General features: G+C 44.7%; 1 protein-coding gene across 1 annotated transcript in view; it reads right to left on the bottom strand.

Moving 5' to 3' along the window:
- SIMC1 (SUMO interacting motifs containing 1) overlaps positions 1–10869 on the bottom strand; it is a 30079-nt gene extending 19210 nt beyond the window's left edge. Inside the window, exons 1-2 of the mRNA XM_054567949.1 lie at positions 10612–10869; positions 2697–4175 (exon numbers count right to left, since the gene is read on the bottom strand). Of these exons, the coding sequence (XP_054423924.1) occupies positions 2697–4175; positions 10612–10740 (1608 nt within the window). The 5' untranslated portion in view covers positions 10741–10869. The remainder of the gene's footprint in view (positions 1–2696; positions 4176–10611) is intronic.
- Positions 10870–15058: the final 4189 nt, after the last annotated feature.

The raw sequence follows: 15058 nt of genomic DNA, 5'->3' as shown, positions 1-15058 counted from the left end.
TCTAAAAAACTCTTAGTGACATGGGAAAATGCTGATTTTAAGCTAAAAAAGAGGAATTCAGTGTTCTACATATACCATGATTTCATCTGTGTTAAAATATAGCATAGAAAGAAAAGTACGAAAGAGTCAAAAGCTAGCCTAAGCTGATTTTGGAGTAAGGGTAATAAAATATTTAGGGGTAGTTATAATAGTTTATCAGATACTGAAATAAATAGAGGGAGAAAGATTTTTAAATATGTTTTATTGTTAGGAGAAGAATCCCATTATGTTAATTTTTTTGAGTTGATAGTAAATATTAAGTTGTTTCCCCCCCAAAGAAGTATATATATAATATCTGGGAGAGAAAATGTGAAAAGTGTTTTCTATTTTCTGGGTAGTGAAATTATAGATGAGCTTTCCTCTACATACTCTTTTGTATTTTTTAACTTTTCTATAGTGGACATATATTACTTTTATAATCAAAAGAAAAACAAACATTAAAAAGTTTGATATAGGAATATAATAATAGCAATAATTATAAAACAATTTTTGAACATAAAATTTATCCTCACTTAATTCTCACAACCACCCTAAGAAATACATACTATTATTATTCCTGCTTTGTAGAAAGAAAACTGAGATTTAGAGAGTAGTCATTTGTCAAACAACAGATGGCTGGCATACATTGGTGGTATCATGTGAGTTATCCTGTAAATTTGTACTCTCTATAAACAACAAAACCAACAATAGTACATTATGTTTTTGTTAAAAATGTTTCAATGCAGCCCTGGCTGGTGTGGCTCAGTGGACTGAGTGCTGGCCCGAAGACCAAAAGGTTGCCAGTTCTATTCCCAGTCAGGGCACATGCCTGGGTCGCAGGCCAAGTTCCCAGTTGGGGATGTGAGAGAGGCAACCAATCCCTGTTTCTGTCACACATCATATTTCTCTCCCTCCCTCTAAAAAAAAGATAAAATCTTTTAAAAAAATGTTTAAATGCATACGTATAAAAAGGCAATGGGGAAGGAAATATACCAAATTATTAAAAATAATAAATGCTGAGTGATAGTACTATGGATAATTATTTTTTATAGTTTATATTTTTAAATGTTTTATATTAAGCAAGCATTATTTTGAAAATTTGAGATTAGGTATTAATTTTAAAACACCAACCAAAGACTTCACAGCCTGTGTGACAATAGAACAGTGATGGCTGGGATTGCCCCAGTTAGCGTTCCTGCTCAGATCCCCTGAGGGCACCCCTGATCTCGCTGATGAGAGACCAATACCATAGGTTGCAAGTAATGAAGGGCAAGAGAAGAGAAGAACAAAAATCTTGCTTTGGTGACTGTTCCACGTGTGATGCATTTTACAATCTTGAACCTGAATTATTCATTTCCTGCCTATAAAGTTTATCAATTGTTTAGATACCTGTATCCTTAAAGGGAACTAATACTTATGGAGAATTTTTATAGGTCCCGAAAGGTGGTTTTGTGTTTTATGTGTTTACCTTAAAGTCAAATAACTCTATGATATTGGCATTATGACTGATTTTAAAGCTAAACAAAGAGAGGCTCAGAGGAGTTAAGGCGAATGGCTGGTAAGTGACAGCATAGGGACTGGCTAAGAAGTTTTCTGGGGAAAGTTATCTAGTAAAGAAGCACTTATTAAAGGCCCCAAAGAAATCATAGGACAGACAGGAAAGATGTACAGCTGTATTCTAGATGACTGAGGTAAGAAGGTCAGAAATACAGATGAAGAAAAATCCACTTTGTCTAAACTAACTGCCACCTTATAATCTGAGCTATGTGTACACAGAAGGGGGACATGGTCTCCCTGTCTGCAGCTCCTGGTGGCTCCTCTAGTTATGGAGCACTTAAAAAAAAAAATACTATAGCCTTGACCACAGAAACATTCATTCTTTCAAGTCCCCAAGCACTCTTGGTAATGAACAGACGTATCATCAACCTGAGGCCCACCCACAGGAAAAATGAGAATGGGCAAGGGGCTGGGAGAATCACTCAGAAGAAGACAAATGTATTAGAAGATGTATCAGCAATCAGGAGAGGGAACAATTCACTCTTCAAGGCCAAATCAAGGTGGGTGCCTGACCTGCTAAGCGGGATCTCCAGCATGGAGAATGCACCTGTGACTTCTGCAGCTACTTCAAGCCAGCCTTCCTGATGTTGTTCCAATGTGTGGTTATGGATAATGAGAAATTAGCTTCACATTCTTTTTTCCTTACACATCTCATTTAGTTCAATGAGGACCAATGGGAAGTAGTGTTCCCACTAAAATCTTAAAATGGAATTTCCTCCCAAAACATCAGAGACTAATAATTTTGGAGGCACTGAAGTGTCAGGAGTATTATTATTATTTGTGTGATATGGAAGCTGTAATAAGAGTGTCCTGAAAGGAAACGTCTAGGAATTGAAGAGCAGACATAAAATGCACTTTAAATATGTTATCTCACTTAGTGATCCTGTGAGGTAGATTCTTATTTCCACTTTACAGACAGGAAAGCTAAGGCTCAGAGTGGGGCTGAAATCTGAACCCAGATCTGACTGTATACTAAATGGTTCCACCAGTTGAGGGGAGATAAAAATGTCAAGTTCGTACTAGGCATGTTCTCTCATGCATGGACTCCTTTTAGCATATTCACTTTAGGCTAGGCCTGTACAGAGGACATCTAATTGCTAAGGGAAGATAGGTTAGCTCACCTCTCTTGTGTCTCTATCAGGAATTAGTGTCTGGAAGAAGAGGTGATGCACCGGAGGTCGTAAGAAGTACTTCAGTCTATGCAGACATGGCCTGTTGTACACCACACCGTGTGGTGTCTGTGCTTGTACCTGGATAGCCCCGGGGTTGGCAGGCCCTGACAGTGAAATCTCCTTTCTGGCTGGAGTTTCTGTGACAGGGAACCAAGGGACTTTGTTTAAGGAAGTTTCAGACTGTGGAGACTGCAGGCTGGGAGAGCAGCTCGGAGAGGAAGGAGCTGAGATCTCCATAGGAGTGTCATGGTTCTGCCCATCACTTGGGGGAGAGCCAGGCCTGTCTCCTGGCAAGTGTGGAAGGTCTCCAGGTGAATGTAGCACATCTGTTAAGTGTGAAGTTTTGCCAGGTGACTGTGAAGCGCTTCCTGGTGATTGTGGTGCACCTCGTGGTGACTGTGGCGCGTCTCTTAGTGACTGCGGGATGCCTCTTGGTGACTGCGGCACGCCTGCAGGTGACTGCGGCACGCCTCTAGGCGACTGTGGTGCATCTCTTGGTGACTGTGGCGCATCTAGCAATAACTGTGACACGTCTCCTGATGACTGTGGCACATCTGGTGACTGTGGCATGTCTCCTAGCGACTGTGGCATGCCTTGCAGCTGTGCCACATCTGGTGGATCTGGTATGTGTTGAGGTGGGCCTGGTACACCTTGAGGAAGGCCCGGAGAGTCTTGAGGTGGGCAGCGTGCGTCCAGAGGTGGGCTTGGTGAGTGCTGAGGATGGCATGATGGGTCCTGAGGTGGGCATGGCATATTCTGAGGGCATGGCCCTTCTTGGGGCAGGGTAGGCAAAGCTTGTAGTTGGCACTGCACGGCTTGTGACGGACATGACAAGGCTCGCGGTGGGCATGAAGAGGCTCGTGGTGGACATGGTGAGTCTTGCCGTGGGCACGGCAAGGCTCGCAGTGGGCATGGCAAGGCTTGCGGTGGGCAAGGTACATCTTGCTGCGGGCATGGCAAGGGCGCCCTCTGACTGCTGCTGCCATTATTGCTTACTGGGGAGAAGGAATGGACATCTGAAGAGAGCTGTAAGCTGGCCAAGAAGCTGAAGTCCCCTTTGAATGTGGTTGAGCTACAGTTCGGCTCTGCTGGATAAACAGAGTCCCCACTGGTGGACGTAGGGGGTTGGGGGTCTTCAAATGTGGTTTCTTCCAAGAGGTCCACGTCCACAGGATCACTGTTAATGATTCTCCGTGCTCCAGGCCACGAGCTTCTGTCCACCCGCCCTTCCATTACCTCTTTGCTGGAGATGCTGGCACATGTTTGAAGATTGGTTGACTCCTTCTGGGAAGGAGTAACAGGTTCTAGAGTCAAGTCAAAAGTGGCAATAGGTCTGGTTTCTTCCTCAGTTGCTGTCAGGTCAATCACACAGATTCCACTGCGATCCTTTGGCCTTGGTCTGGTTTCTCTAGTTAAGTCAATGAAGTCCTGTTGAAGGATTGTGAGAAGATAAAGGGTCAAGTAGGAAGTCTCAGCTTTACCTAAGATAGACTTAAATTTTGTTTGGAAAAGCAAATATACAGGATAACCTACAACAGAAGCTATAGAAAAAGAGAAGGTAATATAAGAGAATCTAGCATGTGCTGAGAATATGTTCAGAGCTTTTACATGTCTTTAAGTTTCACAATGATCCTAACAGGTAAGCGTTATCATCTCTGTTGCACAGATGGGGAATCTGAAGTTTAGAGATATTAGGTTATTTACCTAAGGATTATATAGCTGAGTAGCAGAGACAAACATGCAAACCCAAGTCTGTTTCCTTCTTTCCCTGTTAGGGCCCAGGAATGTACAACTTCATTCAATATATAATTAGTCCGTAGTCAGATATGAAGGATAATACAATAAAGGGTTATAAAATGATTCGGCTGTTCACAAAGCCTCATGATGCCAGCCAGGGGTACTGTAATCAACCTTTCATGAGCCTGGAATAATATTGCTCTCCCTTCCAGGTGTCTTCTCACCTGCTTGGCTACCTTGCCACTGGCATGTTGTGTACCAGTTGCTGAGCTACAACAGCTACTATGTTGTTTCTTAATAGCTTTTAGGGTCACCACTGTCAGTGGCACCAAAGCAGGGCACAGGATTCTGGGTGGGTCAGGAGTTGGCACACACCTCATCCTGGAATAGGGACTGCTTGCTGAAACTGAATACGTCCTTCCTAAGAAGCAGCCATAGAGCATCACTGCTTTTGGGGGTTTTCTGCTGCTAGCTGAACACAACATAAGTAGCTGCAAGGCCATAGAGGGTAATATTTAATATTTACCCTTACCATTTAATAAAGGTAATATTTCAAACCACTGGGTAAAAAGTATGAATAATTCAATCAATGATGTTGGGATAATTAGCTAACCACATGGAGAGAAAAATATTAGATTACCATTTTATCCTTTTTTTGAAACTAATTCCAGGTAGACTAATGAATTAATTAATGTAAAGAATATTTTTATAACCTTAGGAGTGAGGAAAGCTTTTCTAAGCATGACAACAAAGACAGAAGTCAAATAATAAAAAAGAGTGACAGAATTGACTACTTAAAAATTTATAACTTCTGTAAAGGAATCCCAAAGAATTCAAAACTTGGGGTCAAAATATAACATGAATGACGCAGGGGGCTGTATTAGTTTTTTAGTACAAATTATCAAAACCTGGTTGGCTTAAAACACCAGTGATTTTTCCTCTTGGTTCTGGAAGTTTGGAAGTCCAAAATCAAGGTGCCTGCAAACCCACACTTTCTTAAAGGCTCTTTGGGAGAATCTGTTCGATGCCTTTCTTTTAGTTTCAGGAGATGCCAGCAACCCTTAATTTGCAGTTGCATAGTTCCCGTCATTGCTTCCACCACCATGTGGTGTTCTTCCTCTGTCTTCACACTGTCTTTTAAGAGCACCAGTCATATTGGATCGAGGGCCCACCATATTCCACATGACTTCATCTTCACTGACCATATCTGCAACACTCCTATTTCCACATAAAGTCACATTCTGTAGTAAGAGTTAGGACTTCAACATATCTTTTATGGAGGACCCAATTTGACCCATTATGAGTCTAACCCATAAGTAATATTTACATTCTAGTAAGAAAAATAAAACCCCAATAGGACAGTAATAGGCAATTCATACCCACAGATGCACACACACATGTTTTATATCTATATCTCCAATAATCATGTGCACGATGTCCAGCTCTACAACCTGCTGAGCACATTCTCTGACCTGCAGCCTCATTAGCTGCTCTTTTGCTCCTTGCCTTTACCAGGGCTAGGCACTGTGGCCCTAGGGCTAGGCCCTGGGAGTTCTTGTAGCCTCTCAGCCTAGGTGATCATATCCAAGTCACTACAACCTATGTGCTAATGACACCAAATTTGTGTCCCTCCTGAGGAGGCCTTCCTCTCTGGCCTCAAACTCAATATAAACATCATACCTGGCATCTCCAGTTGGCTAACCCACAGGTATCTTACATTTAGCACCTTCAAAACAGTAATCTTGCAAATCTTTCCTCCAACTCTGTGTCTCCCCAAGTCTCCTTCATTTTAATGAATGACATCCAGGTGCTCAGGCCCAAACGAGGACATCACTCTTGGTTCCTCCCTTTCCCTCATTATTCACATCCAAGCCATCAGGATCTATTGATTTTACTTCCTAAATATCTACTTCTACCACATCCTGACAGTCTCTGAGCCTGCACCACCACTGTAGCCTAAGCTTCAGTTGTGCCTGGACTATTGCAGACACCTCATAGACTGAACTCCCTGATTCCACTTTTGTCCTCTTACAGTGAGCTAACTGTACCTCTGGCTTGTCTAGGACGATTCCAGTTTTTACCTGTTGCTTGATAACCTGTCTAGTTAGCACCCCATTTCATTTGCAAAAGGGTCCCCATTTGGATGATAAATTAGACAGTTGCCTTACATTATAGTTTTTTTTGGTCTTACAACAGCTAGAATCACCTTTTAGAAAGCTAAATCAGATCATGTCATTCCCCTGCTTAAAATCCTTCAAAAATGTCTTAATACATAGAATAAAATCCAAATTCCTTATGTGGTCTGCAAGGCCCTGTGTAACCTAGTCCACCTTCTTCTCATTTCTTCTGACTCTGTCCTTCACTCACTATGTTCTGCCCTCACTGGCCTTTCTATTCCTCCAATAAGTCATGAACATTCCGACTTCTAAGACTTTATTTTGTTGTACCCTTTGCTCCTCCCTTATTCCCCTAGACCCTCTCATAACAAATCTATTCTGTCATTGTGGTCTCAGATCAAATATTAAACTCTTCAGAGAGGAATTCTTTGAAAACACAATCAATGTATCCAACCCCATCCAAGTTACTTTCTATTAAATTGTTCCCTTATTTGTGTATTGTTTGTCTTTCTCCATGAGAATGTAGGTCCATTGTTATCTTGTCCACCTCTGGCCCCCAGAGTCAAAGCAGATGCTCTACAAGTATTTATTGAAAAAATGAGTCACAACCAAAGAAAAAAGTCAAAACATGATAGCTCACACAATCTGTCTATCAAATCAGCAAAGATAAGAATGAAAAGGCCTTATTTTTCTTCCTAACACTGTATATCACCTAATACTATACTTACGTAGTTGTTTACTATTTGTCTCTCACTGACGGGAATGAAATCTCCATGAGGGCAGGGCTTGGTCTAGTTCATAGCTGTAGTCTCAGCACCTATAACAGCCTGGTGTTCAATAAATATCTACTGAAGAAATTGCCAATATCTAGGGGTGGGGTAAGTAGATAATGAGGAAAGGGGTATGATAAGACTATAATTGATGCACAATTTTGGTAGGAAGTTTGGTAATATATGTCAAAGGTCCTCAAAGGGTGCTATACTTTTTGACTCAGCAATCTCACATCTCAGAGGATCTTACCCTAATTGAAAAAATGAACAAGGGTACAAAGATTTATGAGGGAATTCCTCACTGGGTTGTTTATAACAGAGAAAATTTAAAAACAATCAGCATGATAGGTTATAACTTATAAATCTGTACAATGAAATACACTAAAAATATTGGTAAAGACATGTATTTATTAGTGTGGAAAGAGATAAAAAATACATTAACAGAAAAAGAAAAGCTGAAAGAACACATATATAGCAAGACTTTACTTGCAAAAACATGTATTGGGGGACACGTGGGTACATATGAGTGTACATACACATTTACAGATAAAAGTCCAGACAGACATAGTGAGATTAAGGGCAATTTTAATTTTCTTCTTTATATATATTTCTAAAATTTTTTGTAATAGGTCAACAAAAATTAATCAACTATATGTACATGGTCTGCGTGGAAAAGAAAAAGCAATAAAGATTATCAAAAACACAAACACACTTCATCAACTTAGTGAAGACTGAAGCCCAGGTTAAGAACCAGTAGTTCAGAAATATTAACTACAGTACTGGAGATACCTTTTTGATTTCCTGAATTCAGGCCTGTTGGTTACCCGCAGTGAGTATTATAAAAAAGAAAAAAAAATTATAAAACTTGTTTCTTTTCTTTCATTGCCTGCCATCCTTGAGAAGGTCAGACTTGGCTGAGAAACAACACAGAGCGTAGCAAAAGTTTTCATTTATGCCAGGCATTTTCCTTGCATTACCGTGTTGCAAATCTTCTAACAATCCTGCAAGGTAGGTATTAATGTTTCCAAGAGCAAAAGCTGAGAGGTGACAGAACTGGCCAAAGTTCAGATGGCTGGTATGTTGAGGTCATCATTTACAGAGGTATATCTGACCTCAGGGCCTTCAGGAAAAGGAAAAGCTAGACAAAGGCTCTTGAGGTTTTATAACCTTGCAAGTCTCTCAATGCCTTTGATCTTTTATATGGGTTATCCTACCACCCTTATCTACTTGGCAAGAGAGATAAAAGAAAAGCTTGGTGTTTTTAGAAAGCTGTACTAAAATGTCTAGAGATAGTTTACTCTCTGGAACTTGCCCTTCATTTCCCTTCAACTCAGAAGGCTCAAAAGCAAAATGCCTAGTTGGGTGGTCATGGGATGGTGAGCATTTAGAGAGCGTGTCCACGTATGTGTGGGAAGGGCCACAAGAGACATAGCAGACTGGGATAAGGATGCTACGTGTGCTTGAAGAAGGAAGCTGGACTAAGAGGAAGAAAGAGAGACAGCACTTGAGACTAATGGAAGTGGATGAGGAGGACCAAGTTCAAGGAAGACTGAGAAGAAGGGGCAGTAGGAAAGACAAGGAACCTGAAGGAAAGGCAGCTGTGAGTCCGTCCCAGTATTTTTTCCTTCCACCTTTTTCCTCTCCCTATCTTTTCCTTGGTGATCTGAGTCACTCTTAGGCCCTCTGTGCTTTCTATTTGGATAATCACCAAATCTCTCCCTTTTGCCTGATCTGCGGAGATCAATTTCCTTGTGTGGGCCACATCCATGCACATTTCCCGTCAGCCCTTCAAACCCAGTGGGTGCAGAATGAGCGCAGCATCCCCGCCACACCAAGCCTGCTCTTACTCTTGAACTTGCTCTCCCCTATCAAACATCCGCCTCAACTGCGCTCTCTCCCCTATTCCTTCAGTCATTATTATTGTAGCCAACAAATATGTGTTGCGGATTGATTTTGTCCCCCACACTGCCACATCCATTCACCTACCAAGCTGGATCGCTTCTACCTTGAAAATCTCCCATCTGTCCACTCATCTAAATTCTCTACTGAGATTTATTGGGAACCCCTGGTGCCTGAACCATGGCAACGCAGCACTATGTGTTCATTGGTTTTGCATGTCATTCATTCTCTCGTGACCATTATACCTGGGACACAGAAGGGGCTCCCATGGAGGCTTAGGGAGCAAAGAGGCTGGGAAGGGGTTTGAAGGAGCAGAGGTTTGTCTTGAAGGAGTATTTGCATATGAAGACAGGCGACCATCCTTTCATTCCTGGGGTGCGGCTTTGGGAGGCTGAGGAGACTGTCGTAAGTCCGGTGCTGCTGGAAGTCTTCTGATAGAAGGCCTGTCCACTTCCTACCCCTTGAGCACTCGGCAGCCGCTTGTGGAGTGTGTCACCTTCTATGAGAGGGACCACGGACGTCGCGCTCTCCATCGTGTCCGCCCCCCCACCCCGGCAAAACATCTGGCCCATACTAGGGGTCCAATAAATACGTGTGGAGGGTTCTAGAAAGGCAGGGACCACAGAGGTTTCAGTCATGATCTCCGAAGGAGGACAAAGACTAAGGATGCCGAGGGAAAAAGAAAACGTGCAAGATGTTTCCCTCTCTGTTCCTCCCGAGCTCGGTAAATGTTTGCCAAGCGACACAATCGCCCTCCTGCACAACTCCGAGGCCGGCCCCTCACTCCGTTGCCAGGCCCTGGAGCGCCGCCACCATCTGCCCAGGCCCGCCGCTCCCTCCCCCCTCGCCGCTCCCCCACCCCCAGCCCTGGCTCCCGTTACCTCCCTGCACACATCTGCACCCACCACGAGCCAGACAATTACACGCTCCCGCGTGCCGGCCTCGAGGTCGGGGACTCCCCCAAGGACTCCCTGGCCCCCTGAACCCCCAGCTCCCACCCCCGCCCCCGCCCCTCAAGGCTGCGGGCAAGCCCACGGCCCGGCCTGAGGCGGCCGCCTGCTGTGGGACGTCGCGCATGTGCTCGGCTGCCCCTCTTCAGCCTCCGGCCGCTCGGGATTGAACGCGGAGCCCGGAGGCCATCCCCGCCCGGGCCTGCCGCGCTCCTCAAGGCCGGAGCTGCGCGAAAGGCGGCAAGGCGGGAACGGGCTGCAGCCGGGAGGCGCCGCTGGGCGGGCGGCGGGGGCGGCGGGGGCGCTGGGCACAGCGCGCCGGGCCGACGGTCGCTAAACGGCGCGGCCCCAGCAGAGGCGGCGCTGCGGGCGCGGCGGCTGGCTCACTCACCACGGTCCGGCGGGGCAGCGCGCCGGAGGTCCGGGACAGGGCCCGGCGCAGCCTCCGCGCTCGGCCCGAGCGGGTGCCCTCGGAGCTCTCGGAGCCGCTGTCGTCCGAGATCACGATGAAGTCCTCCATGGCTGCGGGCCCGGGCCGAACCAGCCAGCGGGCGGCTGGCGACCCAGACCGCGGCAGCGACAGCGACTTCGGTTCCTGCGGCTGAGGAGACGGCGGCCGCGGCGGCAACAAACCGGGCCATCCCCCCCGCCGGCCCCGCCCCTTCCCGCCCGAGTTCCGCCCCTAACCCCGCCCCTTCCCTCCCCAGAAGCCTACTCCGGGCCCCGCCCCCTCCCGGGCCCCGCCCCTGCCGGCCGCGGGCTGCCGGCCGCCTGATGCCGGGTCAAGGCCATGGTCACTGAGCTTCGTGGTGGCACTCACCCTGTCTTATCGAAGAGAAGAAAAAAGAAAATCAAGCTTCAGCCCTTCTGGGCAGGTGTTGAAGGCGGGGGTGAGAAACGGCGGTTTCGAGCGCTTCCCCAGGGGCTCCCGACTGCAGTGTGAAGGGAGGTGTGAACAGGACTGAGACTAATCTGGCCTCACTCCTTGAGCCCGGCGGGTCTTTCCCGTGGGCGACCTGGCCTGCGGCTGAGAGCGGGGCTGAGTCAAAGGAGGGAGGCCGCATTTCTTGATACACATATGCAAGTGCATCTGTAAGAAAAATTCGCAGAAATGTGATTACTGGGTCGAAGGCGACGTTTCCGTAGTTTCAATAAACGCGGCCAAATTACTCTCCCAAATTGTTCCAATTTGCAGTTTCACAAACAATCCATGTCGCTCAGAGATTTAAACTGTGAGATTTAGGGACTTGTTCAATTGGTAGTAGGATCAGAAACTGAAAAAAAAAAATGCACAAATGCATGAGGTAGTATACGCTTGAATAGTTAGATGTTATGAATGACCATAACGATGAAGAAAGATATACCCAGTAAAGGGAGACGTGATAGGTGGTTGGCTGTTAGGCAAGATCATTAAAATCAGGATAGGATCTGTGTTACAATAAATGTGGGGTATTGACAAATTCCTCCCTCTCAGGCTCCAGCAACTAGGTGAAATGTAAATATTGACAGGTCCGAATGTAATTGTGTGTATTAGAAGGGGAATCAGTTCCTAAAGAGATCGTTACCAGGTGCTATCTAACCCTGTCTTCTGCTGAGCCTCTCAGGCTTTAGTGAGCCTCAGAATCACAGAAGAGGCTGGTTAAAGCACAGATTTCTGTGTCCCCATCTCCGGCCTGGAGCTTCTAATTCAGTTCTGTGAGGTGGGGCCCCAAAATTTGCATTTCTAACAAGCTCCCAGCTATTGTTTATACTGCTATCAGGGGACTACACGTTGAAAACTAGCGGCCTGGCCCTGGCTGGTGGGGCTCAGTTGGCTGGACAGAGTCGTGGAGGACTTCACGTGATCTGGTCCCATAACTGCGCAGTCACTTTCTGTAACTACTACGGTCTCATGCCAGGTATTATGACTTAGGCCTGCCTATTTTAGATCGTTAATTTCATATTCATACCTCTTCCCATTCTCCTGGGGCAGGTGGACACAGGGCTGCACAGCTCTTAGTGGAGGAGTGATAACGCGTCATTCCCTTCCTCTCTCCTTGGCTCTTGTTCTTCCCAGATAGGGATGAGGAGGAGGGGGAAAGAGTGTTCTCTGCAACACTGTGCACGGAGAGTTGTCTGTTCTCTTTCCGCTCGCTGTCGCTACGTCAGTAACTGTGTTCCCCGTGTGTCAGGAGTCCAGATGCCAGCTTTCTTACTTGGGCTGGGCTCAGCATTACTTTCTGGGGCCTCTTATGTGCATTCCCTAATCTAGGGGAGATCAGCTTTAACCCCTTTCTCCTGGATATCCCCACCAGGGGCAACCATTTGTTGATGGGGGATCGTTGCCTGGAGGGGCTTTTTGGGGGGTGCCAGCAGAAGCTTTCGCCTCAGCCGCCACCTTCTGTGCTCTCCAGTTGACTCACACAGGGGGAGTTTCCATGCGGGATTCAAGGAGGAAGGGCATGCAGGCAGCTCGGATCTCCAAGCCCCTCTCTCAGCACCAGCTCTCTCTCTCCTCCTTTCCTCACCCCCAAGGGTATCGGGGGCTTGTCCAGGTCAATGGTTCAGTGACTTTCAGACAAGTCCTTGGCTTGGGATTGAGGAGAGGAATAGTTGCTGCACTTTGAACTTTCTTTAGCTGGGGAGAAGTAATGGACAGTTGCCATCTACAACAAGTAATGTGCATCCATGGGTAGATGAACTAATTGGGAAAAATTCAAATACCTTCTTTTGTTGTAGAATTTATGATAAAGTGACTTATATTGGTAGCTGATTGTCAAGCATAAAAATAGTGATATGACTTCAGTGGTACTATGGCTTGACTATAATATATATCTTTCTCATCAGCCATCCTGTCTGATACTCAGGAAACACAGGGTTTATGGTTGTAAAATATGAGTACACTTGAAAATTTCCTTGTCCTTATCTGGCAACCCAGCTGGATGAATACCGGCCCTGAACCTGCTTTCCTGAAAACTGTAAGTAGTGTCACTGATGTTTTCCTTGCCATCCTGGATACATCTTGAAATATGCTGTTTACCCAAGACGTCCAAAATGACAGTATCTTTTTCAGAAATTAGTGTATTTTTCTTTTCTTTTTTCTGAGTAATGCCTTATCTTTTCCAGGTTTATTGAGATATAATTAACATGTAACATCAAAGAAGTTTTTAAGGGGTACAATTTGTCATTTTGATACGTGTATATGGTATATTGTGAAATAGTTACCATAATAAGGTTAGTTAAATGTCCTTTTGCCTCATATAATTACAGTTTTTAAATTGTTATGGTGAGAACAGTAAAGCTCTACATTCATAGGAGCTTTCTAGTAAGCAATACAGATTATTAACTGTAGGCAAGATGCTACAGTTAATACTTACTCATCTTGGAACTGAAAGTCTGTGCATTTGACCAGCATCTCCGCGTTTACCTCCCCTCCCCTACGAACCTGGCAATCTCCATTCGATGCCCCGTTTCCATGAGTTTGATGTTTTTAGATTCCACATATAAGTGAGATCATAGAGTATTTGTCTTTCTCTGTACGAATTATTTTACTCGGCGAAATGTCCACAAGTTCTGTCCACTTTGTTGCAAATGGTAAGATTTCCTTCTTTTTTTAAGGCTGAACAATATTTGTGTGTGTGTTTTTCATGTCTTCTTCATAGACTTGTTCCCTTCAGATCACACATTAATCCCATGTAAACTGAGAGCCTAACACAGGTATTTATTCGTCCAGTGAATACTGGATTTGTTGAGTGCCTGCTGGGCGTCAGACGCCTCGTTAGGGGCTGGGGATGTAACAGTGGGCACGATGGCCATGGCTTCTGTCCTCGCAGAGCTTTGCGGGGAAGGAGATATCCCTTAGTCCGCGAATGAAGAAAACAAACCCTGATCCCTTACTTTCTTTTTAAAGGTAATTTTCAGTTGAAAATTTATACATGAAAAAATTATATGTGAAAACGCAAGTCAAAACCTCAATGAGCTACCATTTCACGCCCACTGGGATGGCTATTATTTAAAAAAAAAACACACACAAAAAACCAGAAAACAGGCGTTGGTGATGATATGCAGAAATTGGAACTCTCATGCATTGCTGGTGGGAATGTAAAATGTCACAGCTGCTGTGGAGAACATTTTGGCAGTTCCTCAAAAAGTTAGACATGGAATTACCATATGGTCTAGCAATTCTACCCCTAGGTAGAATTTGTCCCAAAGCACTGAAAGCAAGTACACAAACATACTTATCCACCAATCTTTATAGCGACATTATTGATCATAGCCAAAAGATGGAAAAAACCTGTGTCCACAGCAGATAAACGGGTAAGTAAAATATGGCCTGCCTGCACCACAAAATTCTGTTCAGCCTCAAGGTTAGGAAGGAAATTATGACATATGCTACAACATGCAAGAAACTTGAGGACGTTGTCCTAAGTGAAATAAGCCAGTCAAGAGAGGACAAATATTGTATGATTCTACCAATGATATTAGTTGCATGATACTACTATGTGGTACTTCAACAGGCAAATTCACAGAGTCAGGCAATAGAATAAACGTTATCAGGGACTGGAAGGAGCGAGTATAGGGAGTTACTTAATGGGCAAAATTTCTGTTTGGTACGATGAAAAGTTCTAGAAATGGGTAGTAGTGCTGGTTGTACAATATTATCACTGTTCTAATGCCACTGAAATTGCACACTTAAAATGATGATAGTGGCAAATTTTATGTATATTTTACTGCAATAAAAATATGTGACTGTTTACCTTTTATTAACAAATTAAAATGTTACAGACCAGGTCAAAGGCCCCTTTGACCAACTCCTCTATCCTGACTCCAATTCCCCTCCCTTAGTGCTTCCATGTTAA

The sequence above is a fragment of the Pteronotus mesoamericanus genome, unplaced genomic scaffold (assembly GCF_021234165.1).
Source record: "Pteronotus mesoamericanus isolate MK-2021 breed Mesoamerican mustached bat unplaced genomic scaffold, CSHL_Meso_final contig_1, whole genome shotgun sequence".
In the NCBI taxonomy this organism is placed as follows: Eukaryota; Metazoa; Chordata; class Mammalia; order Chiroptera; family Mormoopidae; genus Pteronotus; species Pteronotus mesoamericanus.
The sequence above is the reverse complement of the archived record's forward strand: the minus strand, read 5'-3'. Positions and strand labels throughout refer to the sequence as shown.